We start from the raw sequence: 25,605 nt of genomic DNA, 5'->3' as shown, positions 1-25,605 counted from the left end.
CCGTCTCCCAGCCGCCAGCATCTCCCAAAGCCTTTTGCCAAATTCTAAGGTTTTGCTTCCTGGTTGGATTTTCCACTTCCAAACATCAGAGGGCGCTTTAGACTATGTGCTGAGAGCTCTAGAAGCTAAAGATGGCCGTCGCCTAGCAACGGTTGCCGGATCCTAAACAAATCTAACACGCACCGAGAGAACCCGCGGTCTCTTTTGGCTGCTCCCGCAGCGGGCGCCACGCGAAGATTTCCCAGGCAAGCCCTGGAGGATGCCACCCACTAAGGACTCCTTCCCACTCCCCTACTACGAAAAGGAAGCCCCTTCCACTGACAAGCATGAGAGTTCCCGGGTAAGTGTTAAATCACCTTCCCAGATTGTTTTTTTAAATTATTAAAAACAGTTAATTGCACAATTTTTTTTTTATGCAAGTACAGTATTATCATTTAATTTGGAATGTTCACATTGCTCTATCCTGTAGTATTGTTTTGCAATTTGTCTTCAATGTTCTATGGGTAGGTTATTTTTACAAATGACACAGCAACACTTTTAAAACTTGTAAAACTATAATTTGATTCTTTTTTGAAATGTATTAAGTTTAAGATGACTGGAGGGAGAAGCAAAGAAGATTGTTGTGAGCTCTTTCCTTTATTTTCACAATAGTGAAAGAAGGAAAGGGAGGAGAGGAAACTCACTAAGCAGTTTTAAAGTGGATTAAAACTGAATGTTATGAACATATTTAATGTAAGCTATCTTCTTGAAAATGATGGATTAGTAACCACAATAACAGATGCTCAAGCACAATGTACACCACACATTTAAAAATGGCCATAAAGTTGAACAGGATGCAAAGGATGCCAGTGTTAATAATTAAGTAGGATCAAGGAAATTATTAGAGGCAAAAGGATTGCTTCAGCTAATGGAATGGGGAGAAAGACAGTTTAAAAAAATTCAGTGGGAAAAGATGGAACACAAACTTTGGCAAAAGAAATATAAGCAGATAAGGAATGCAAAATAAGAATTCTATTAGCATGTTCTAAAACATTAAGACCAACAATAAAAACCCTTGTTGTACATCAGAAGCAGAAAATTGGTTAGGGAGGCAGTTAGATCACAGAAGAACTAAAGGGTTGTAAAGGAAGATGAAGAAATTGCAAAGAAACAAGGCACAAGCACAAGGAACAAAATTTCCTGAAGGACTGAGAACTGCATGAAATAATTTGGGACAGGCAAAGTATTTCACACCAGAGCACAGACAGAGTTCTGAATCCTGTCCTCTGAAGATCCCCGCCACAGAGAGTGGCAAAACATTAGGAAGAAAACCCTCAAGAACATGGCCAGATAGCCCGAAAAACCTACAACAACCATGGGATCCCGGCTGTGAAAGACTTCGAGAATACAAACAAAAAGAAATCTTAGTTTCTTTCACTCCTCTACAGAAGATGTGGAGAACTAGCCATCCCAGGACTTTTTTTAGGAGGGGTCTCAGGAACAGAGTAAGATAACAGTGACAGATTAGGTTTTATGCTCTACTGACATATTAAAAATTAGTAAATCATTGGTTCTGAATGCATGTGACCTTAAGTCAAACATGAAATGTTTTCTCTTCCAAATAAAACTATTATTATTATTATTTATTTAACTTATATGCTGTCCACACTACCCAAAGGTCTCTGGGCAGCTTACAACAACGAAAATACAATTGAAAAGATAAAATAATAAAAATACAATTAAAATATATACTCTAAAAATTGCCATCAGGACCCACAGTTGATATCATTTCAATTAAAAGCCTTCTGAAACAGGAAGGTTTTGACCTGGCGCCGAAATGTCATCAGCGTTGGTGCCAGACAAATCTCAATTGGGATGGCGTTCCATAGTCTGGGGCAGCTGCCAAAAAGGCCCTTTGTCTACAAGCCATCCCTCTTACCTCCTTGAGGGATGGCTCTTTCAAAAGGGCCCCCTGGCTAGATCTTAACTGCTGGGTAGGTTCATATGAAATCTGTAACTTATTCCAAAGACTAACCTAATACCAGAGGACTGGGAAGAAGCCAATGTAATAATTTTTTTAAAAAAGGAAACTGGGGAGTGGGTGTAAGAACTAAAAAACTACAAATCTATTAACTTCTTACATGTTCTAGATCAACAGCTGAAAACATTATTAAAATAAAATAATCAAGCACACAGAACAAAACTTCCTGAAGGTCTGAGAACCTCATGAAGTAACTTGGGACAGGCAAAGTATTTCACACAAACTATGCACCCTATACTTTTAACATTTTAATTAATTTAGGGACTAATGACAGCTTCCTTCTCTGTGCAATACATGTGTAGCCTCAGACATGCATAGAATATCCTCTTAAACACTTCTCTTTTTTTGGTATGAACAGCAACAGATCAGTACTATGTGACAGTGCATCTGCTCCACTACAGTCTAGTTTTGTGCCATTGGATCAGAATACCACAAAGCGAGAACACAAGAATGAAAGTGCTTGTAATAATTCTTGTATGTTGTCTGGAAGTACATGTCAACTGTCTTGAATGTGAGCTAAGGAAAGTAACTACTTCATCTCAGCTAAAAAATGGTCAAAAGAGGAATACAGTATGCATGTTCTTTATCATGTCACTATTCTATGGGCACCAGTCATACAAATAGCACTACATAGTCCAGCTCCCATGTACTCGTACCTTACAGTCCAAGAAAGGTACACTTTTTCAGGCTAAAGACATTTCCAGATACTACTTCCAAGTTCATATGCTTCTTATTGGTACAGAAAACGCCCTACCCTGTGCAACAGCAGGACCCCTGGAATCGTCTGCATGCAACACCTACCTTAGCAAGCATCCGAAGAGAGGTCTGGTACTCAGAACCTGAGGTAAAAATGCTGATTTGTTATAGCCCTCTGCCACCACCTTTGCGTTTTCCAATATGCTTTCTCTTATTCTTTACTATTTGACTCCAGTGACTCCTTCCCTTAAAATGCACCGCAAGTATATGCATAGTGAGGACATACCACTTGTTGTAAACTTCTTACTTTATCATCTGTAGAACCAGGTTATTATTTATTTTCATTGCCAGTCTCAAATGTTAAATCTTTATATGTATTTATAGTAGTATTTATGTGAACACTGATTCTCACACACCTTCTGTCCAGGTTTCCAGGGACAGTCTGGATTTTAATCTTAGCTCTCTCTACAACCACCATGAAGATCTGCTTAAAGACAAGACTGAGGTAGTTCTCCATAAAGAGACAATTTTTCATGAACACAAGTAAGCACAATCCATTGATTTTCCTGATTTCAGCAAATAACACAGATGGTTACAGATTCGTATTAAACTCAGTTTAGCCTAACAAAGTGCAGCTCTTGTATCTATGAGGTTGGTGAGAATATTCTACATGTCACTACCTTGGAGACAGGCATTTGTATATTTTTCCAAGGATGGTGCTTTTGTTTCCATGTTTTCCTGAAAACTGCTTTTCACATAATTCACAGATCAGCCATATTTCCAGGCTTTCCATGAGACTACACTGGTACTGGTATCCAGGCCACACATAAAAGAAATTACAATCCCGCCCTCAGTGAAGTCATTTGCACAGGTAGATTGTAGATGAAGCAGGAAGAACACCTTGCTGGGGTCACCAATGGTCATGTTGACTAGGATAATCTTGGAACTGCAATCCCCATCTCTGTCTCTATGGCCATACGTATGTAACATAAGATTACATAAGAGGTGATTCCACTTTGGGCAGGATCGCATAGATTATCTCATATTCGATTGCTGTTGAAACCTACAACAATATTCTGCAGTGATAATGTGCTGACACTTTTGAAGCAATGCTCCACTGCATATCGGGACCAATTCAGTGTATATTATCTCAGCAGCATATATCAATGTCAGAAAGGGAAACAGAAATACTCAGAAGTCAGCACTGGTAAACTATTATCAGTATAACAATGCATATAAGAGCTACATTATAATGAAGGCTCAGCAACAAGTTCCAAATCAAATTGTTATAATGAAATGAGAGTACCTTATCATAAGACCTGAACCACAAAATCAAACCAATATACAGTACACCAGAGACTGAAAATTGTTCATCATATTGTTTCATGCTCCTTCTGGCACAATTTGTACTGGAAATTTTTGAATCAATACATTGACTTGGTATAACCAGGCAAACTCTACACATCCCAGGTGGGAAATTCAGGATGGAAGTGGGCAAATTTGTAATGATGCAACTCTAGTGCATTCTGTGCTCATATACTGTGTATTCAAGTACAGACAGAGAAGGGAAAATGCACAAGTGGAGATATCACCTTGATGAAATAATGCCATCTACCTCTTTCTGAAGTGTTCTCCAATTTCTGAACATTATGGTATCAGTTTTTCATTGATGGTATCCCTGTGCATCTTTGGTGATTCACAAACAAAATGTATACACCAATGCACAGAAGGATCTAAAGCAATTGTTCTGCATTGAAATCTCCTACCACCTCATATATACATCTCCTCTTATTTTTGAGCACTACAGGGTACTAAAGGGTTTCGAGCCTATGAAAGAATGTACTGTGCCTCCAATTCAGCGACCCACTTCTAGAGGCATCTGTGTGAGACACTGGGTCAACCCAGCAAAAGAGTCAATCCATAGCATTGAAGGAGCCATAGGTAAGGAGCAACAGATACTTGTTCTTGTATGTCGGTATCTGCTGTCAGGCTGGGGTAAGAAATGAGACCAAGCTTTTCTCAAATTCCTAGGTACAGACACATACACTAAGTTAGCAATTCCTTGTTATTTTGTGTGACAGGCTTCCTTCTGAAAGAATATAAACACACATCCTTAAGCCTATCCATGCATTAAAGGCTTAATACATGAGTGAATGAACATTTAACAATAAGGTGATTTTTTAAAAAAAAAATCTGTTGTAGCTATTTATATTCAGATAGCTTGTTTACCTGGCATGTTCACAGAAATGAATAGTGTGGTTCACACCTAGGGAAAAAAAGACTGGAGAACAGCAGGCAATTCTTGTAATGCAGTGCTGTTGTGGAGTTTTATCTTACTGCTGTTTAAAATTGAATTTTAAAATTCAAAGTAGATCTATGGGGGTTAAATGGCTTTATTCCTCTCAAACCTAACCATGGAGATGCCTATCATTTCTTCTCCATTTCTGGCTGTGCATTATTAACACAGCAGGTTGCAATTATAATTGTTGTTTAGTCGTTAAGTTATGTCCGACTCTTCATGACCCCATGAACCAGAGGACGCCAGACTCTCCTGTCTTCCACTGCCTCCTCATGGGTCTAATTCATGTTGGTAGCTTCGATGACACTGTCCAACCATCTTGTCCTCTGTCATCCCCTTCTTCTCCTGCCTTCACACTTTCCCAACATCGGGGTCTTTTCCAGGGAGTCTTCTCCTCTCATGAGATGGCCAAAGTATTGGATCCTCAGCTTCAAGATCTGTCCTTCCAGTGAGCACTCAGGGTTGATTTCCTGCAAAATGGATAGGTTTGTTCCCCTTGCAGTCCAGGGGACTCTCATGTCTCCTCAAGCACCACAATTCAAAAGCATCAATCCTTCGGTGGTCGGCCTTCTTTATGGTCCAGCCCTCATTTCCATACATCACTACTGGAAAAACTGTAGCTCTGACTATGCGGACCTTTGTTGGCAAGGTGATCTCTCCACTTTTTAAGATGCTGTCTAGGTTTGTCATTGCTTTCCTTCCAAGAAGCAGGTGTCTTTTAATTTTATGGCTGCTGTCACCATCTGAAGTGATCATGGAGCCCAAGAAAGTCAAATCTGTCACTGCCTCCATATCTTCCCCTTCTATTTGCCAGGAGGTGATGGGGCCAGTGGCCATGATCTTAGTTTTTTTGAAGTTGAGCTTCAAAGCATTTTTGCGCTCTCTCACCGTCATTAAGAGGTTAATTACTCCTCATTTTCTGCCATCAGAGTGGCATCATTTGCATATCTGAGGTTGTTGATATTTCTTCCGGCAATCTTAATTCCGGCTTGGGATTCAGCCAGTCCAGCCTTTCGCCTGATGTGTTCTGCATATATGTGAAAGAAGCAGGGAAACAACATACAGCCTTGTCGTACTCCTTTCCCAATTTTGAACCAATCAGTTATTCCATATCCAGTTCTAACTGATGCTTCCTGTCCCACATATAGATTTCTCAAGAGGTAGATAAGGTAATCAGGCACTCTCATTTCTTTAAGAACTTGCCATAATTTGCTGTGGTCCACACAGTCAAAGGCTGTTCGTAGTCAATGAAGCAGAAGTAGATGTTTTCCTGGAACTCTCTGGCTTTCTCCACAATCCAGCGCATGTTAGCAATTTGGTCTCTAGTTCCTCTGCCCCTTCGAAATCCAACTTGTACTTCTGGGAGTTCTCGGTCCACATACTGCTGAAGCCTGCCTTGGAGGATTTTGAGAATAACCTTGCTAGCGTGTGAAATGAGTGCAATTGTACGGTAGTTGGAGCATTCTTTGGCACTGCCCTTCTTTGGGATTGGGATGTAGACTGATCTTTTTCCAATCCTCTGGCCACTGCTGAGTTTTCCAAACTTGCTGGCAATTGAATGTAGCACCTTAACACCATCATCTTTTAAGATTTTAAATAGTTCAACTGGAATGCCATCACTGGCTTTGTTGTTAGCCATGCTTTCTAAGGCCCACTTGACTTCACTCCTCAGGATGTCTGGCTCAAGGTCAACAACCACACTATCTGGGTTGTCCGGGACATCCAGATCTTTCTGGTATACTTCTGTGTATTCTTGCCACCTCTTCATAATGTCTTCTTCTGTTAGGTCCCTCCCATTTTTGTCCTTTATAATGTCCATCTTTGCACAAAAGGTTCCTTTAATATCTCCAATTTTCTTGAACAGATCTCTGGTTTTTCCCTTTCTATTCTTTTCCTCTATATCTTTGCAATGTTCATTTAAGAATTCCCTCTTGTCTCTCCTTGCTATTCTTTGGAAGTCTGCATTCCATTTTCTGCAACTTTTCCTATCTCCCTTGCATTTTGTTTCCCTTCTCTGCTATTTGTAAGGCGTCGTTGGACAGTCCCTTTGCTTTCTTGCATTTCCTTTTCTTTGGGATGGTTTCTGTTGCTGCCTCTTGTACAATGTTACGAGCCTCCATCCATAGTGTTTCAGGCACTCTGTCCACCAAATCTAGTTTCTTAAATCTGTTCTTCACTTCCACTGTGTATTCATAAGGGATTTGGTTTAGATTATACCTGACTAGCCCAGTGGTTTTTTCCTACTTTCTTTAGTTTAAGCTTCAGTTTTGCTATAAGAAGCTGATGATAAGAGCCACAACTATAATGGTCCAATTGAATCAGTAGAACTTAGATATTTTACTCAGTAAATGTCCACAGATTCAATGAGCTTACTCTAGTCATGATTTACTATTCTAAACAACAGAATTTCAGCCTTTAAATCCAGTCATTTTTCTCTGGACTGCAGAAAACATATACTAGGCTTTATGCATTTTTACATGATCAAATTTGGCAGTAATTCTGGCATGAAAGTTTTCAAGGGTTTTTTTCCCCAAAAGTAATTCTTTATCTTAAATTGGTGTGTGATACTGCTCTGGTTTGGAGATCTTTCGGTGGTGGAAGATTTCATGGCCTGAAACTGAATGGTCAGTTACAAAAGTGTGGAGGTGTAATTGCTAGTTAACAAGTAGGCCTTTGAGTCCCTGGCTACGCACTAGTTGTGCAAGTAGCTTCATGAGGGATACAAGTAATTTATTATTAGTGACAATTCACTGCTGCAATCTACATCATTGTATTTACACCAGCTTAAACAACTGATACAATTCTGGCAAATAAAGAGCTGACATTTATTATTTTCATTCTTTTGCAGAATCTCCGCACACTGCAGCCACCAACAGTGGATATTCCCGTAAAGAGAATGGAGGGATCTTCTATCACTAAAGAAGTTGTATTGATAGGCCACTATAATCCCCTATAAGTCATTTCAGCTTGTAACCAATTACAACAATGGAGTGAACTCTTTAGCCCCTGCTTTGCTTTTAGACCATTCATTAAAGCACTCAGTTCAATGAACCCTACTAAGAACACTACTGCACTGTACCCCTGTGTCTGCAGAAACAAGCTGTTTCTTGCCTATGGACCAAGCTACAAATGTACCCAGCCTAATAAATCCAGGGATTTAGTTAAAAATTGAATCAGTCTGGGCTGTGGTCCAAGAAGGAGTTTTATCACATATTCCTGTTTAACTGAATTCAAATTTTAACTAAGCCAATCTAATCTGGCACAAGTATATTACTAGTAAACTAGTTAAATAAAGGTCACAGGTATAGCCTCAAAGCTTTTTGTTCTCACAATGTTCTTTAGACATTTGATGTAATATGCTGAAAAACCTGTTTTTGCTGTTTTGTATTCAAAAAGAATACAAAATATCCCTTCACGGATTGCTGCCTTGTTGTGGAGAAGAGCTTGAGTAATTCAGAGAAGTTATGAGCTATGCCATGCAGGGACACCCAAGATGGACAGGTCATAGTGAAGAGTTCTGACTAAATGTAATCCACTGGGAGCAGGAACTGGCAAGCCACTCCAATATCTTTGCCAAGAAAACTCCACGGACAAAAACAAAAGGTAAAAGATATGATGCTGGAAGGTGAGCCCCCAGGAAGAGAGGAGGACAAGGACAAGTAGCTCCAGAGCTAATGAAGTAGTTGGGCCAAAGCCGAAAGGGCGCTTAGCTGCGGACGCGCCTGGAAGTGAAAGGAAAGTCCGATGCTGCAAAGAAAAATACTGCATAGGAACCTGGAATGCAAGATCTATGAACCTTGGTAAGCTGGATGTGGTCAAACAGGAGATGGCAAGAATAAACATTGACATCCTGGGCGTCAATGAACTAAAATGGACGAGAATGGGCGAATTAAATTCAGATGATTATCATATCTACTATTGTGAACAAGAATCCTGTAGAAGAAATGGAGTAGCCATCATAGTCAACAAAAGTGTGGGAAAAGCTGTACTGGGATACAATCTCAAAAAAGATAGAATGATGTCAATACGAATCCAAGGCAGACCTTTCAACATCACAGTAATCCAAGTTTATGCACCAACCACCAATGTTGAAATTGACCAATTCTATGAAGACTTGCAACACCTTCTAGAACTGACACCGAAGAAAGATGTTTCTTCTCATTATAGGGGATTGGAATGCTAAACTAGGGAGTCAAGAGATAAAAGGCATGACAGGTAACTTTGGCCTTGGAGTTCAAAATGAAGCAGGGCAAAACCTAATAGAGTTTTGTCATGAGAACAAGCTGGTCACCACAGAAACTCTTTTCGAACAAAAGAGGCAACTCTACACATGGACATCACCAGATGGGCAATACTGAAACCTGATTAATTATGTTCTCTGCAGCCAAAGATGGAGACGCTCTATACAGTAAGCAAAAACAAGAGCTGGAGCTGATTGTGGCTCTGATCATCAGCTTCTATAGCAAAACCCAAGCTTAAACTGAACTGGATATGCAGATGATATCACTCTGATAGCAGAAAGTGACGAGGAATTATCGATTAAACAGCAACAACATTCAAAAAGAAGCTATGAGAGATTTCAAGGAAGACAGCACTGTGTATTTTTAGAGACCATATACACAAAGTATCTTTGCTTTAAGAAGACAGCTAACATTTATATAGTGGCAAAACATTTTATGTTCTTTCCCACAAGATTGGGTTTAACTTTGAACCTTACATACATAAGAAAAGTTAACATATCTTCTGTTTCACTGTAAATGGAAAATAAGCCCTCTCGTATTACAATCCAGCATATTTTGCAACTTTAAGATCTTGCTTGGGAGATTTTTTAGTAATCCACAACATAATTACTCAATTCCTACTTACTTAAGCACAATACTTTAATAAACTAGGTATTTCACGACACAAAGCCTTACAGAAATAAACTGCTGAGTTTCTAAAGACTGGAACCATTGTATCCAGTTCACTGGTGGGAAAAAGTCAACCAGGAGCAAGGATAAGATGGATGCCAAAACAAACACAGTTCAAAACGACATTCTACAAGGACAAAAACAAAGGGCAGGGCCTAAACAGTTGAACAATATGGCTGTGTGCCAACTAGTACTACTGAAGCAGCCTACTGCCAAAAATATTGACTGCTTTAAATGCATCAGAAATTTTACTCTGCCATCACAATATTGCTGGGATCTTACTGCCATGTGTGGTCACAATTTGACACTATTACTACATCAGTCAGCACTGTTTCCTCTTTCAGGGACCGGAGTCTTCCACAGCCTGATGAGTATAAAATGCTGCCACTTCTGCTATCTCTTGCTTTGGGCTCCACCTCAGTCACCACCAAACTAGACCTGGATTTTTCAGTTGTTTTTCATGTGTAGTGATTAGTGCTCAATAAGGGAACAGCCCAAACTGAGTTCTTATTGAAGAAGGAAGTCCCTGATGTAGTCACTTATCTCTCTGGCTAGCAATGTTAATGACTGTGACTTCACTTTGTAAACACAAAAAACTGGTAGCAAGCTCATGACTGGACAAAATGCCTGAACTTATCTCTTGGGTTCCAAAAGCACTAGAGCATTCTTATTTGAAAACCAGGCTTTCAAATCTTGGCTACCTAGTAAGACTCTTGAAATGAACTGGGGGAGGCAACCCCTTATCCCATTTGTTATTCTGCTCAAGGTAAGGGGCAGGAGGAATTACAAATATTGCCCTCTTCCTCCATCAGAAATGGATCCACAGTATGAAAACAATACATCCCAGAAGCAGCTAAAACTAATTCAGCTTTTTAAAATTCATTTCCTGGCAATCATTTCTTGTTATGTTCCTTCAAGTTGGAACCGACTTACAGCAACTCTGGCTTTCAAGCTATGTTTAAAGTGAAATGTTTAAAGAATGGTTTTATAAGTTTCTACATGCCCAGTGAATTTCTATGGCCCAACAGGGATTTAAACCTAGGCCTCTGTTACTCTATATATGCTAGAACACACTGGTAATCTCTTATCACAGTTAAGGTGAGGGGGGGGAAATCATATTTAGAATGATGAAAAAAAGTAACATACCATACTGTGCTTTTTTTAAAAAGTGATTACATCCTATAAAACACTGGCATTTAAATAAATCACAATTACAGTATATAGACCTATTCGACACCTGCAAGATGCCTGATTTTAAATTTACCATTATGAACCCATTCAGTATATACACAGTGAAATGCACTGCCATCCTACACACACAAACATTTGGTTAGGAGGCCTCTCCATTTATTCCAGTGAAAAAACAGATCATGAAAATGCATTGTATGGTAACAAAACTATCACTTAGATTAAACAGTATTTTCTCTAAAAGCAAAAACACTACTAAGGCTTTAACTTTCATATATAGCATTTTTTTTCTGTACACCATTTGGATCCAGTGTTTATTAAGGTAAAGGTTTACACATTGTCAATAAAGCTGCTCTGAGTTTGAGTGAAAACCTATTAATGAAAACAAAGTGGCACTTTGAAGAGATGACAGCTCTGAATGCCCTTCCTCACTAACCCAAGGATAGGTTAGCATAGCTAGTCTAGTGTAAATACTGTACTGTACTGTACTGTATCTTTGTCAGGGAAGTAAGCCCAAGAATTGAACATGTATTAACTATCAGGGTATTTAGGGATCCAAGTAAATGCATCCAAAGAAAATGGGCCCTGTGCGAGCATATGTTCCAGTTTGATCTCTACAGTGGCTGGCCAAAAAAATCTACCTGTCTTTGCCCAAATATGGACACATAACGTGGAAAACATGGGCTGTCCCTCAGTTTCATCTTCAAAGGGACATATTGCATAATTTAGTAAGAAAAGGAAAGCTGTGGCCAGTTCTGTGATGTTAATATTCCAAAAAGTAGCCCTAAAACATCAGTACGGCTGTAAACCTATTAAACATTAGGTGGTTCCACCAAAATAATGTTCGTTTCTAGTAGCAAAAAGGATATTTGCAGTGACTTAAAGAAATACCAATTTAAAGCTTTTACAGCCTGTATTTCATGTATTAAGAGAGACTGTAGTCCACCAGAACATATGTCATATTTGAGTCTTCCTGATACAAGACTTTTTTCGTATTATAAGGTCGAGTTTTATTAACATTCATCATGAATGTATTTTTAAGGTATGTCGGCACTCCAAGGCTCGCCTCTCAAGAAAATCAGAAGCCATCTTCCTGGCCGGGCTACTCCAACGACCCCAAGGCAACACAAGGCAGAGGAGATGGAACCGGGGCCAGAGGACTAACCGGGCGCGGGAACAGCTGCCTGCGAGTCGGATCAGAATCGCCTCGATACGCACTGGCCGGGGGAAGGGGGTCACCCAGCCCCCAGCCTCATCTATCTGATCAATTCATCATCTCCGACTAAGCGTTACCGCCTGCTCGGTAAACCTGCTTCCCTGCACAGCGCCCCCGAGGGCTTCGCAGGAAGAGGGTGTTCTCATTTCAGGCCGGGCAGGCGGCGGACATCCCGGCCCGATCAAATAAGATCAACGTGTAACAGAATGGAAGTACAGCGGCGCAGAGGGGCTCATTCACACAACCCTAACATACAGATAACATACACACACCTACTACGCACATACACCCGTCCAGGAACCGCCCACGCACTCGGCCACTACCACGCGCACCACCACTCGCTCGCCCCAACTACGAGCTGCAACTACCGCAGCCCCGGCCGCCTGCCTTTTTTCTAGTCCTCCGCATTGCTTTGTGGGAACATTGCAGATCTCGCTCGCGCGACCAAAGCTCGCGTTGCCTCGAAATCCCGCCCCCTTGACTTGGTCATCTTCATAACCATGAGACGTGCGGTGAGGGTTGATTTCGGGGATTTCTGTCAAAGCCGTTTTCAAGCCTTTCGGACGGAAGCAGGGAGTGCCCGTAGAAAATCAGGGAGAAATTCTGACTGGATAAGAGTCGAGTCTTAGCTCGTCGCCTTCAAACGTGTTGATATTTTTTCAAATAGTTTATTCAAGTAATGGGGGGGCGGCAGGGGCGGGGGAAGGAAAAACGAAACACTTGAGGAATACGGTTATTAGCAAAAGCGTGTTGCTTATATACCGCCCCCCCCATAGCGCTTCAAGCACTCTGAGCGGTTTACAAGTTAATTATGCAGGCTACACATTGCCCCCCCCCAGCGAGCTGGGTACTCATTTTACCGACCTCGGAAGGATAGAAGGCTGAGTCAACCTTGAGCCGGCTACTTGGGATTGAACCCCAGGTCGTGAGCACAGTTTTGGCGGCAGTACAGCGTCTTAACCACTGCGCCATGAGGCTCTTAGGGTGAAGTTGCCCAGCCACAACTTCGCTTCTTTGCATTTCCCCGTCAGTGCCAGGTGCAGTCTTTTTTTGAGCTCTCCTTCCAGAGAATACTTACTTCACATATCAACCAAGGCATTGAGAGAGAAGTAAAACATATATAGTACATTTAAAAAGTGTAACAGCATTAAGGATAAAGTAGCTGCAGAAACGTTTACAGAAGAATTTGTGTTTTTCAGTCATTTTTCATAAGAGCTAGGGTTTGAAACAGGTCCCTCATAAGAATTTAAAATGACATGCTTATGCATGCATACACTGAACTCAGCTTCTCTTTCCAGGAAGGTAGGAACAGGACTGCATATTAATGACAGATCCATTGCACTAGGAGTTAATACTATTGTGGTTCCATATGGTACTGGTGAGGAGTGGCGGTGAGGGGGCTATAGAGGTGGTAATAATTAGAATAATATAACAATCTTTGCTGTCATCTGCATTTTCTAACAATTGTTTTTTAATCAGATGTGCAAGAAGCACTGATGGGAAATTACTATTGCCCATGTATAAGCCACTGCTGCATTTTAAACTATCATTTAGCTACCCTTGTTGTACAACGAGTACAGAATTCTCACCACATGCTGTCAGCTCTCCCTTCTCCCCAAAATCAGAGATAAAACTTGGGACAATATTGCAGGGTTACTGTAACCCATTATTAGTAAATTTGAATCAGAGATAATTATCTTCTATAGACTCTGAGATTATCAGCAGTAAGTCAGAATGATGAAATAATGCTGGAAACATATTGATTACCTAAACACCTTTAATTGCTTCCGTTTTCATTTTAGCAATTTGCTCCGCTTGATTATGTGACTATAACCACGTAAGTATGCTGGGCTAGATTTGGTGCAACCTAGGCGACATAGTCTTACTGGGCTATGAAGCTTATGTGTGGCCTTGTGACAATGCCTCAGAGTAATATATAGTGCAGGGAAGTTGCAGCAACAACAAAAAAGCTGGTGGAAGTATGCCACCATGAGCTTCTTGGGAGGGCTAAAATATGAACGATAGTTTTCTAAGCCTCTGACAGCTAATTGCACAAAAATCACACTATGTCACATGAAAACTTGTTAATGATGTTAAAGCTTCTTAATGTCATTTTTAAAAATTGTTTTAGATCAGGGGTCTCAAACATGCGGCCCAGGGGCCATTTGTGGCCCACCGGATGATAGTTTGCGGCCCCCGCCTTGCCTGCCCCCCCAAAGTACCCACACTTCCTCTGTTGTCAAGAGTAAAAAAAAAGCCTAGCCTCGCTCGCTGGCTCTCTCCCAAGACAGCACCTCTTGCACCCTCCATCTGGAACTGCAGCCTGCCAGCCAGCCTGCTTGTCTGCCGGCTGGCAAGCTACAGTTCCGGATGGAGGGTGCAAGATGCGCTGTCTCGGGGGAGAGCTGGTGAGCGAGGTACGCTGCCAGCCCTTTCCCCTGAGCCGCCGCCAAGCGATGCCTGAGAGCGGAGCTCACTCCCAGCCTGTCCTCGAAGAGCACCTCCAACAGTGCCACCAACAGCAGCTGCCGCCGCCTCTTGCAGGCAAGCGGCTCTCTGGCTCTCTTTCTCTCTCGGCACCCCCAGCACCAGCCCAGCCCAGCCAGCAACCGCTACTTCAGCCACCTCGGCTCTGGAGGCTGCCTGGGCTCGCCTCGCAAAGTTTGCTCCTCTGGTGGGGGTAACTGCTGCTGCTGCTGAGTGTGCCTTTTTTTGAGGGGGGCCCTCAGAGGAAGGTTGCCAGACCTCCGTGTGTGTATGTGTGTTTGTGTGCTCACACGCAAGCAGCTATGGGGCCCCGCCCCATTCTGTTTAATTTTGCATGTACCGAGGGGGCCTTTTTTCCTTTGGCAAGGTGATTCTGTGAGGGTTTTTTTAAAATTTTATGTCATGCCCTCCTCCCCCCCCCCCAGCTAGGCAGTGGCTGGTGCTCCCTCCCTTCTCAGCTTCTTCATCCTGCTGCTGCTGCTGGTGGTGGTAGTGAAGGAGCTAGAGGAGGTCGTGGCCAGCGAGGAGGGCTCTCGCGCCCATCCTCCTCCTCCTTGGAGCCCCAGCCAGGCTCAGGAAACTCCTGGGCAGCTTTCTCGGGCTGTTGCTCTGCTTGGAGGAAAATCTGATGCGGCCCAGCCTCACCCAGAATTTGCCTCCAGCGGCCCCCAGGTAACTTGAGTTTGAGAGCCCTGTTTTAGATGTTTAATACACTCAGGCTCTTCTGTTGCTGAATCAATTTATCTCCCCCACTTCAAATTAAAAGGTTTCAAGTTGTTTGTAGATGGTGTCCTATTATATAAACCTTCTTGATAAATTGGTTGATATATGACATTTTAAAAAAGATCGCTGGGTTGAACCATCATCTTGGAACACAGTGCACTGATGTATTTTGACAATAGAGCACAATAGAGATGGATCTCACATAGTACACCATGATAGACATTGCCAGTTTGGACATATTTTTGGTTTGTTTTCTCTAAAATATTTTGCCTGGCTTGGAATTCTCCCAATGTTTTTAAATTTCAACTTTCACAACCCCTTACCTTGTTTAGGCCATGTTAGCTACAGCTATTACGATTTGCAGTCCAAGAAGATGACACTCATAGGCTGAGAAAAGCTGACCAACTCAGATTCAAACACTACTGGTGTTGTCTGGGATGTGGAAGTTTACCCCAATATATTTATAGACTAATTCCAGCAGGACATTTTGAATTCCTATAATCAAACACTTGGATGATGTTAGTTTTTCAATTTCCCAAACTGCATGTATGAATTGAATAGCATGATATGAGTTCCCAATCTGGTAATATGGTTATTAATAGCCTCAGTACAAAGGAGGACTGGACAGGAGGATGGTCATCTTCACAAGGATTAAGGGTTCATATTTTTTATCCCAACAGCTATCTACATAAAGGTCTTTTCAGAGGTAGAAGAACGTTTTCTAGTAGACAGATTTTTATTTTTAAAAGATTGATTATTTGGAGGACTGACAGCTAAAATGCATCCAGAACATTTTGGGTAATAACACAATCAGTTGCAGAACATGTGGGGGAAATATATTTTTTACCACAGCTCTCAGTACTTCCTAGCTATCAAGACCAGTGTCTATGCTGGCAGATAGATTTTGAGAGTTCTAATCAAAGAAATAACTTTTTCAAGCCATGGCCAACTGTCACAGGCCATCCTCAAATGCTGATACAAGAATGCCATTTTCAATTAAACTGCCTCCTTAAACAGGTGAAACTATTTTGTGAAACTGAACTTTGCTCTCACCTCTGCACTTCCCTAGAATACACAGCCATTAAAACCTATAGTACTGTTTATTTCCTTCAGATTCTCATCAGCAAGAATCACTCACCAGAAGAAAGGAAGAAACAGTATTTCTGTGCCTATGAGGTATGAGGAAGAAAAATAAGGCAGATTTATTCAGACACATATTGCTGAAACACCAGAAGCTAAGTTAGGACTCCAGTATATAGCTGATCTACATATATACGAAACATGACAGTTGCTGTCTGTGACAAAATGTTCAAAGGTGAAAAAGAAACTGACTTTTCTTTTAACTTTAATTGGCATTATACAAAGAATGGGTTTTTAAAGGGTTAGGCCCTAATTTTAGAATCACTTATGACTTTCGGTCTTTCCAGTGTTTTCAGTAATAGAGAGCTGTCTGAAGGATATCATATCCAACACTCTAAGCACAGATTGGCAAGAGAGGACCATTCAAAGAAAGATGGAGCAAAGAGAACTAATATACGTATAATTAAAAATTAAGAACACAAATGTAAATCTTTACCTTTAAAGTCTGTACACTTTTCAAAATATACAAGTTATGGTCTTTAAATGTGATTTAAACTTTTAAACATTGATTCATTTATGTAACAGCATCTGTCCCCATTGTTTTCTCCTATACACTGGCTTCTCAATAATTGTAGCTATTTTTAAGTTGTTGGGAAATCTTGACTATAAACTAAATTCCACAAAACATGAAGCATTTCAGTCACTCTCAGTTACTGTAAAAGGTAGCAGAATGGTTAATTACTCCAAAAGAGATGTGAACAGATTAAAGAGCATTTTGCTTCCTTTGTGGTTCAGAGCAGTTTTCCCCATCTGAAGTAAGGATTGTGTAAGCGCTTCTCTGACCCATGCAAAGACTCTACCATATACACATTGACTCATTTTTATGACAAATTTAGCCCTCAATCTTAAAAGTGCATTCATTAAAGAAAACAGTTAACAAGATCAACACCCTCCAATGCTGTTCGTTATTAAACATTGGGGACTTAGAGCAATTCTCTTTAGAACACCAGGGGGGAAAAAACCCTTCTCCTCTCCACACTGTCCTACATTTTGGAAAAGCATTACCTGTCACTATTTGTGAGAACAATTTACTTTACACACTTCCATGTGCCTCAAAACTTTGATGTTTTCCTTGTGCAGACTGTAATACTCATTTTAATAATCTGCATATAAGACAATATTTGTTGATTACGTTCAAGCTCTATTAGAAGTACAGAGAATGAGGATTACAAACGCCATTCCCTTGGTCTCAAACAAGGCTTGGTCATAGGAGAATTGCCTCTTGATGTCCATGTAGGGTTCTGTGTATATTCCTTTATGAGATATAGTCTCTCAAGCAAAAGGGGTATGCCTTCTTTAGCATCTTTGTTTGAAAAATGGTGTCCATCTGGTAAACTGTAATTCATTTTATAAAAAGGACATAAAATGCCATGACAACACAGGATATTGCCACTGCTGCATGGAGTCTTGTGCCAATCACTGCCGCTGCAAAAATTAAAGATATTTATCATTTGTAACAGTACAGAACATTTTAGTAACATTTAGTCAACATCAAAGAACAGTTTTACTACTAAAAGCATAATCCTAATTCTCAGTATTGATGAGGGGAAGAAGGGGTTGGGTTGATTTAAACCCACTGATTTCAAAAGCATATCCGTAAGTGTATATTGCCACTGGAATAATAACATTAGGGAAATCGACAAGTTAGGGCTCCCAGTATTGTGGGGGGGGGGGAGAAAATCCACACTCTGTTCAAGTAAACAAAAGCACAGTGGGAATACCCAACAGCTTAGTAAATTTAACAGTGTTGTTCCCACCTCCTGGGTTGCTTTCATAGATCACAACACTCCCATAAGTAGCCACTACTGGGCAGGAATTCTGTCTCATACAAAGGCACTCTTCACTTCCCCTCCTGGGAAGTCACCGAATGCCTTTCTCCCAAACGCTACCTCTCCCCTAGCTTTTGGCTGCTGATTCGAAACCTGGAGCTCAGTAGGGGAGCCTCACCTTTGTAGAATACACCCCATACCCCTCTTTTCTCCGAGAGTAACCAGACTTTCAGCCGAGGCACTTTCCGGAAATAAGCGCAGGTGCATACGAAAAGCAAACCGAACACCAATAGCCCGTCCAGGGAATACACTGTAAGGAAGAGGGAAAGAGTCACCGTCAACTGCAGTCACAACATCCTTTGTCTAGAGGGGGGGGGGGCGGTGTGGCACAGCTGGAATAATATCGGAGAAGGGGTCTCGCAAACCCCACACCGGCCCCTGGCCCGAGGGCCCCGCCCCGCTCCAGAAACCGGCTGTAAGCAAACGCAGTCACCAGGACAGTTGGGCGAGGAACTAGATCCAGCAGCCAAGAGTGAAACCGCCGGACTCCGTCCCCCCGCCCGCCCGTCCCTTCCCCTTCCCCTTCCCCTGCCCATTCCTTCCCTCACCGTTAGCCATGACTGCCGCCCCCGAAGCCCAGACCCAGTACCCGTCACCGCATCTCCCAGAATGAACGGCCAGCGCGGCACCGGAACCACTAGGTGTCACCAATCGAGCTCCAATAGAATAGAGAACTGCGCTCTATGATTGTTCGGTCCTAGAAAAGCCCGTGCTGATAGTTCAGGCAGTATTAGCTGAAAGCCGAGCCCTCTGGGTTTAGAGCGAGTCTGGCAGTGTGTTTTGAAACAGTGATTGTCCTTTGCCAAACTGATAATGACGACATCAGGTGGTTTGCTGTAGAAATACAGGACTTAACACTAGAGAGCTTTCCACCACCACTCTCCAAGGGAGCTTTCACGCTCTCTACTTTTAGGGATATTATTATATACCCACTCACCCACACGCACGGACTTTTGCTGAGGATCCGTGTGGTTTGCATAACAGCTCTCTAAGGCTGCCTAGTGTTATTATTATCTCCATATGATAATTTGAAGTAGAAATTATAGATACAATTGTGTTGTGATTTTCCATTTCCGGCAGCAGCTAAGCTTGATAATATAATGCACACTATTAAGAGATGTCATCCCCTCTGTCTTGATTGCCAAAATAAATATAGTGCCACAAAAATCTCCGGTACAGTTCCACATTGTACATAGACACATAATAGAGTATTATCACCACCGCCCAATCTGCTAATTTACCGATAAATAGCTCAAGCAAGACAGAAATCGCGAATAGACAAAACTCTTCTTCCACCGATTGGGCGATCCGTGCTCAATACCATTCCAATTTGTTGTTTAACTGTTAAGTTGTGTCCCACTCTTTGTGACCCCATAGACCAGAGCACACCAGGCCCTCATGTCTTCCATTGCCTCCCGGAGTTGGGTCAAATTCATGTTGGTAGCTTTGGTGACACTGTCCAGCCATCTCGTCCTCTGTCCTCCTCTTCTCTTCTTGCCTTCACACTTTCCCAACATCAGGGTCTTTTCCAGGGAGTCTTCTCATGAGATGGCCAAAGTATTGGAGCCTCAGCTTCAGGATCTGTCCTTCCAGTGAGCACTCAGGGCTGATTTTCTTCAGAATGGATAGGTTTGATCTCCTTGCAGTCCAGGGGACTCTCAAGAGTCTCCTCCAGCATTACAATTCAAACGCATCAATTCTTTGGCGGTCAGCCTTCTTTATCGTCCAGCTCGCACTTCCATACATTGCTACAGGAAAAGCCATAGCTTTTACTATGCAGACTATTGTTGGCAAGGTGATGTCTCTCCTTTTTAAGATGATGTCTAGGTTTCTCGTCACTTCCATCCCAAGAAGCAGGTGTCTTTTAATTTTGTGGCTGCTGTGATCATGGAGCACAAGAAAGTAAAATCTGTCACTGCCTCCATATCCTCCCCTTCGATTTGCCAGGGACCAGTGGCCATGATCTTAGTTTTTTTTTTTTTTTTTTTGCTGTTGAGTTTCAGACTGTTTTTTGCACTTTCCTCTTTCACCCTCATTACGAGGTTCTTTAATTCCTCCTCACTTTCTGCCATCAGAGTGGTATCATCTGCGTATCTGAGGTTGTTGATATTTCTTCCGGCAATCTTAATTCCAGTTTGGGATTCCTCCAGTCCTGTCTGTCGCATGATGTTCTAAGTTAAATAAGCAGGGGGACAATATAGAGCCTTGTACTCCTTTCCCAGTTTTGAACCAATCAGTTGTTCCATATCCAGTTCTAATGGTTGCTTCCTGTCCCTCGTATAGGTTTCTCAGGAGATAGATAAGGTGGTCAGGAACTCCCATTTCTTTAAGAACTTGCCATAGTTTGTTGTGGTTGACACAGTCAAAGACTTGCGTAGTGGATGAAGCAGAAGTAGATGTTTTTCTGGAATTCTCTGGCTTTCTCCATAATCCAGCGCATGTTAGCAATTTGGTCTCAAGTTCCTCTGCCCCTTCAAAATCCAGCTTGTACTTCTGGGAGTTCTCGGTCCACATACTGCTGAAGTCTACCTTGGAGGATTTTGAGCATAACCTTGCTAGCGTGGGAAATGAGTGCAATTGTACAGTAGTTGGAGCATTCTTTGGCACTGCCCTTCTTTGGGATTGGGATGTAAACTGATCTTTTCCAATCCTCTGGCCACTGCTGAGTTTTCCAAAATTGCTGGCATATTGAGTGTAACACCTTAACAGCATCATATTTTAGGATTTTTAATATTTCAACTGGAATTGCCCATCTGGTGATGTACCGTTCCAATACTGAATGCCAAAATCAATCCTGGTCAGGAAATGGAAAAGGAAAGGGATGCTGGTGATCTTGTGTCTTTGATATGTGAAGCTACCAGCTGGTCGAAACAGAAGGTGGGAGGGGTGTGGAGAAGAGAATGGCAAACCCCCTGCTGGAAGTAAAAACAAGATAAAGCCCATTATACAGGCCAGGGTGTGATTTCAGATAAGACTCTTTAGTACAGTGTCACCTACTGAATTCATAAAATTTTATGGAGACTTTACATGGACATGCTAGTCTTCCTGTGTTGTTTTCACCGCTGTTCTCCCAACTTCCCTCGAAAAATCCAATCAGGATTAAAAAATGGAATATCTGCCTTTCAGTTCTCAGAAAGTCCTGGGATGGTGGTGGGATACAATGTTTATATTTTAAATGGACTTTTTGCAAGAAGGGCTGGAACCCTCTGTTTACTGGTCAGAGAAAGTCCAATTGACCTTAGCAGAACTGCATACTTACCCAGAAGTATGCACAGAGTCAGATGTCAGGTGTTGATAGGATTGTGGCCGTGCAATTCTAATCTTGTGGTCTTAGTGGTATAAAATGCAAATACCTCTCCCAGTTAATTGCAGTTTAATATGACTTTTAACTGCCATGGCACCATCTTACAGAATCCTAGGATATATGGTTTATTTATTTATTTATTTATTTATTTATTTATTTATTTATTTATTTATTTATTTATTTATTTATTTATTTATTTATTTATTTATTTATTTATTTAATTTTATTTCTAACCCACCCCCTAGACAGAGTCTACTCAGGGTGGCTTACAAACAGTTATAAAACATCATAAAAAATAATCATCATAAAACAATCACATAATTAAATCAACAGATTTAGAAGTTCAAGATGGAGAAAAAGGGAAACTAAAGAAGAAAAGAATCAAGTGTTGACTGGAGGAAAGGCCTGCCTAAAGAGCCAAGTCTTTAAATGACTCTTAAAAACACCCAGTGAGGGTGCCAGGGTGATTTCCAACGACAAGGTGTTCCATAGTCAAGGGGCCACTGCTGAGAAGGCCCAGTTTCTTGTTCTTTCTTTCTGGGCCTCTCTCGGCATTAGGCCCCTCAGCCGTCTTACCTAACTAGAATGGGTGACTCAGGTAGATCTAGGTGGGAGAAGGTGTTCCACCATGTATCAAGGTCCTAAACCGTTTAGGGCTTAGGTTTGTTTATTATTTATCTAAAATATTTATACTACATGTTTATCCTCACCAAATCCCCACTAATCCAATGGGCCTGTCCTAATTGCAGAGTACTGCTGGATTTCAGTTGATAAAGCTTACTTCAAAAGATAAGTATATAGGATAATGCTATAAAAGTTACACATGAGCTATGCCGCCACCACCACACACCCCTTGTTTTTGGGCCTTGTAGAGGATGTTTGACCTTAAAGGAAAGAGATTTTCATTTCTTGAGCTGGAGGTATGTCCCTTTTATTATGAGTTCACTAGCTCTCTCTGCAAGTGGTAGCATATCACTGGAAGTAACATAATCCTTGATTTTTATTTATTCAGTTACAGCATACAGTTATCCTGCTCCTCAGCCAAAGAAGGGCCCTGTGTGGCTTACGTACATTATAAGAACAAGACAGTTCCTCCCAAGAGGCTTACAAACTAGGAAGGCACAACACAAAAGAAAAAACGTTGGAGAAAAAGAAGAGGGCAAAAAACAAGGAATCTTTTAGCAGAGCAGTTGAAATGGTTCTTCTTCCCCTCTCACCTCCCTTTCCTACAGTCTGCTGAATTTTGTGGACACTCTTGTGACTTCTAGACCACTTTTCTCCTTTGTTTTGCTATTATGTTCCTGTGTATTCCCTGTGCTTTCTTCCCCAGTTGTCCTCACACTGGATATTGTTTATGTATTTCTTTGATACTTTTATATTGTCTTTTTCCTTCTTTGAGCTCAAAGTAGGAAATATGACTTCTCTTCTGTTCTCCACATGATGAATTTCTAGTCCTGGCATAATTAGCATATTAAATTAGTCTTTTAACATGGTAGACCAAATGTGTTTGATTCGTAACAACCTAGAAGGTATATGTGTTCTGCTAAACCTATCTTCTTCTAAATAATGTTTTGGAAAATCAGAATTGTAAAATGCCATCCTCTTATAATCACTCCATGGTTCTTAAGGGAACATGTGACATGACACCTGTCCTTCTCTCTATCTCTCTGCTGCTTCCACCCCGGCCACACACTCAGGGATTAGTCTAAGGGCTTTAATAGGTTTTGTGAAGAGCCTGCTAAAAGAAGCAGGGTCCATCCGCAATCACATTACAGTTCCCTCTCTCTGCAAAGGGAAAAAAAAACAATAACTAGGCTAACTTAGCAAACTACACAGATCTGTCACAAAGCCATGCCCCTGCTCAGCAAAGAAATGGAATCCCGATGCTAAATTGTTGGAGATAATATTCTACTGAATTAAAGGAAAGAACAGTGAAGAAGAGCTGCTGAGGGCCATGGGAGGTTCCCAGTCAAAACGGGTGAGTAGCTTTCTTGTTGATCGTCTCACAGAAAGAATGAAGCTTAGGGGACTAGTGGTATCTCAGAGACTATTATGATGAAATCTCTTGGATCAATCAGGCATGTTCTCGTGTCTGTACTATTTGTATATGGAGTCTCTGCATGCTTCTGGATGAAGTTTTTATTGCTTTGCCTCTTTCACAGAATGGGGGGGAGCCATGGTTTTATTCCATTTATATGTACATATCCATGATTTCCCATGGTTTCTTCCAGCACTGTCTCACTATGTAAGCAAAAATGATGACATGGTAAACACAAAATATCACGGAGTGTGGCAGAATTACTTTTTTGGATGACAAGTGCCAGAAACCCATCCACCCCAAGCATGGCCACAGGCTGCCACTGTCATCTTTAAAAAAAAAAAGGGGGGGGGGAAGGAAAATGAATGGGCTTTGCCAAAGACCAGAACAAGAGTGCAGTATCTTTGGGTGAGTGGTAACAACTGTCCATCTGGAAGCACCCTATATGACAAGGCACTTGTGATAACTTATCAAGAGATTGCAGAGCTTCTGGTGGCTGTTTAATATTTTTGAAATATTTTCCTTCTGAGGACTATTGAAAGCTCAACCCTGAGCTTTTCTAGACAGGTCTATAAGACTTCATGAAGATATTTTTAATGTCTATTTTAAAGACTGTATTGAATGCCCATCAATTTATCTTGGTCATCGCTAAGCTGTATACATTACATGCGTCATGAATGCTTAATTATTTAAACCATATTTTCAGTGTGATTGTGTAAATCATTCAGGATCAAGAACACGTAATTAACAAAATATGTAGCAGTTGTAGGTCAGGCAGTGCCAACTGTCCAGAAATCAGGTGGGCCTTTTCTTGCTCCTTTGAACGAGGAATGTGTAGGGGTTACTCGGTGCTCACAAGGTGTCTTCCTGTAAAAAGTACTTGTGTTGTTGAGAGGATGGTAGTGCAAATCACAGAGCGAGCCACTCCAAGATGTCAATGATCCAAGAACGCAGATGTTTTTTTTTTGAACCTGCCGTCTTTCATGAAATTGTTGACACATAGGTAAAAACTGAACTGTAGGTTGAAGATGCCAAATAACCATATAACACAGAGTTATTAAAATTGTTAAGTACCAAGAAGGCTGCTCTCTTCATCACAGCAATTCCACTTTTCCCTTATCTTTCTGTCTTTGTGCTTGTTCCTCGCTGTCTTGCAATGAGCCATACACCTCTTCTATTTTTTTAAAAACTCTAGCCAAAATTGTTACATCATTAGCAAGGCTAATACATCCATTGCACTGAGACTTTGTAAACATTGTAGCATGTCCTGCACATTAAGAAAGTGTGTGTGTGTGTGTGTGTGTGTGTGTGTGTGTGTGTGTGTGTGTGTGTGTGTGTGTGTGTGTGTGTGTGTGTGTGTGTGTGTGTGTGTGTGTGTGTGTGTGTGTGTGTGATTTCTCAAGCATGTAAACAGAACAGATGATCATGCACCATGAAGGTCTGCATGATGTCACTTTAAAGCTGTGTATTAATCCTGTGGCAACCCTGTGATCCCGCTTCCCACAGAGAGGTGGAAAAGGCAAGTGCCTCAGGTGCGGCACCTGTCCTCCTACAGGTGAAAGAAACAAACAGTTCTTATACCCCCAACAAAACAGCCTCCTGCTGTGATAAACTCTTGGATTATACCTAATCCAGCTTCAACGTCTAGTCATCATTTTCACTCTTACATTGATCCAGTGAACCTAACCTCTTTCCCCTACATCCTCTTCACACCAGATCAAGCACACCCTGAGCCAAAAGGGTTCAAGCAGGCCT

The 25,605-nt window shown here is 41.4% G+C and overlaps 2 protein-coding genes and 1 non-coding gene across 3 annotated transcripts; 1 reads left to right on the top strand and 2 right to left on the bottom strand.

Annotated features, from left to right (window-relative positions):
* Positions 1 to 123: 123 nt before the first annotated feature.
* CFAP276 (cilia and flagella associated protein 276) lies at positions 124 to 8,330 on the top strand. The gene is made up of 5 exons (XM_020805295.3): positions 124 to 340; positions 2,763 to 2,864; positions 3,144 to 3,259; positions 4,524 to 4,657; positions 7,864 to 8,330. The coding sequence occupies exons 1-5, from the start codon at positions 260 to 262 to the stop codon at positions 7,932 to 7,934; spliced, it is 504 nt and encodes a 167-aa protein (XP_020660954.3). The 5' UTR covers positions 124 to 259; the 3' UTR covers positions 7,935 to 8,330.
* A 3,974-nt stretch (positions 8,331 to 12,304) lies between these two features.
* Positions 12,305 to 12,683, bottom strand: LOC140707244 (small Cajal body-specific RNA 2). Its single transcript, XR_012087164.2, has one exon.
* A 3,573-nt stretch (positions 12,684 to 16,256) lies between these two features.
* TMEM167B (transmembrane protein 167B) lies at positions 16,257 to 19,177 on the bottom strand. The gene is made up of 3 exons (XM_020805307.3): positions 19,057 to 19,177; positions 18,627 to 18,758; positions 16,257 to 18,104 (listed from the first exon to the last, which is right to left on the bottom strand). The coding sequence occupies exons 1-3, from the start codon at positions 19,064 to 19,066 to the stop codon at positions 18,022 to 18,024; spliced, it is 225 nt and encodes a 74-aa protein (XP_020660966.1). The 5' UTR covers positions 19,067 to 19,177; the 3' UTR covers positions 16,257 to 18,021.
* Positions 19,178 to 25,605: the final 6,428 nt, after the last annotated feature.

This window comes from Pogona vitticeps, chromosome 4 (genome assembly GCF_051106095.1).
Source record: "Pogona vitticeps strain Pit_001003342236 chromosome 4, PviZW2.1, whole genome shotgun sequence".
NCBI classification, from domain to species: Eukaryota; Metazoa; Chordata; class Lepidosauria; order Squamata; family Agamidae; genus Pogona; species Pogona vitticeps.
Note: the sequence above shows the minus strand (reverse complement) of the source record. Positions and strands in the feature narration are given on the sequence as shown.

Excerpts from the sequence above, each read along its gene's own strand:
- CFAP276 (XM_020805295.3), top strand. The coding sequence starts at position 260 with ATGCCACCCACTAAGGACTCCTTCCCACTCCCCTACTACGAAAAGGAA. Across the intron at positions 341-2,762 it reads ACAAGCATGAGAGTTCCCGG|AAAACGCCCTACCCTGTGCA; the intron begins GTAAGTGTTAAA and ends TTATTGGTACAG. Across the intron at positions 2,865-3,143 it reads TCTGGTACTCAGAACCTGAG|GTTTCCAGGGACAGTCTGGA; the intron begins GTAAAAATGCTG and ends CCTTCTGTCCAG.
- TMEM167B (XM_020805307.3), bottom strand. Across the intron at positions 18,105-18,626 it reads ATGGGGTGTATTCTACAAAG|CGGCAGTGATTGGCACAAGA; the intron begins GTGAGGCTCCCC and ends TAATTTTTGCAG.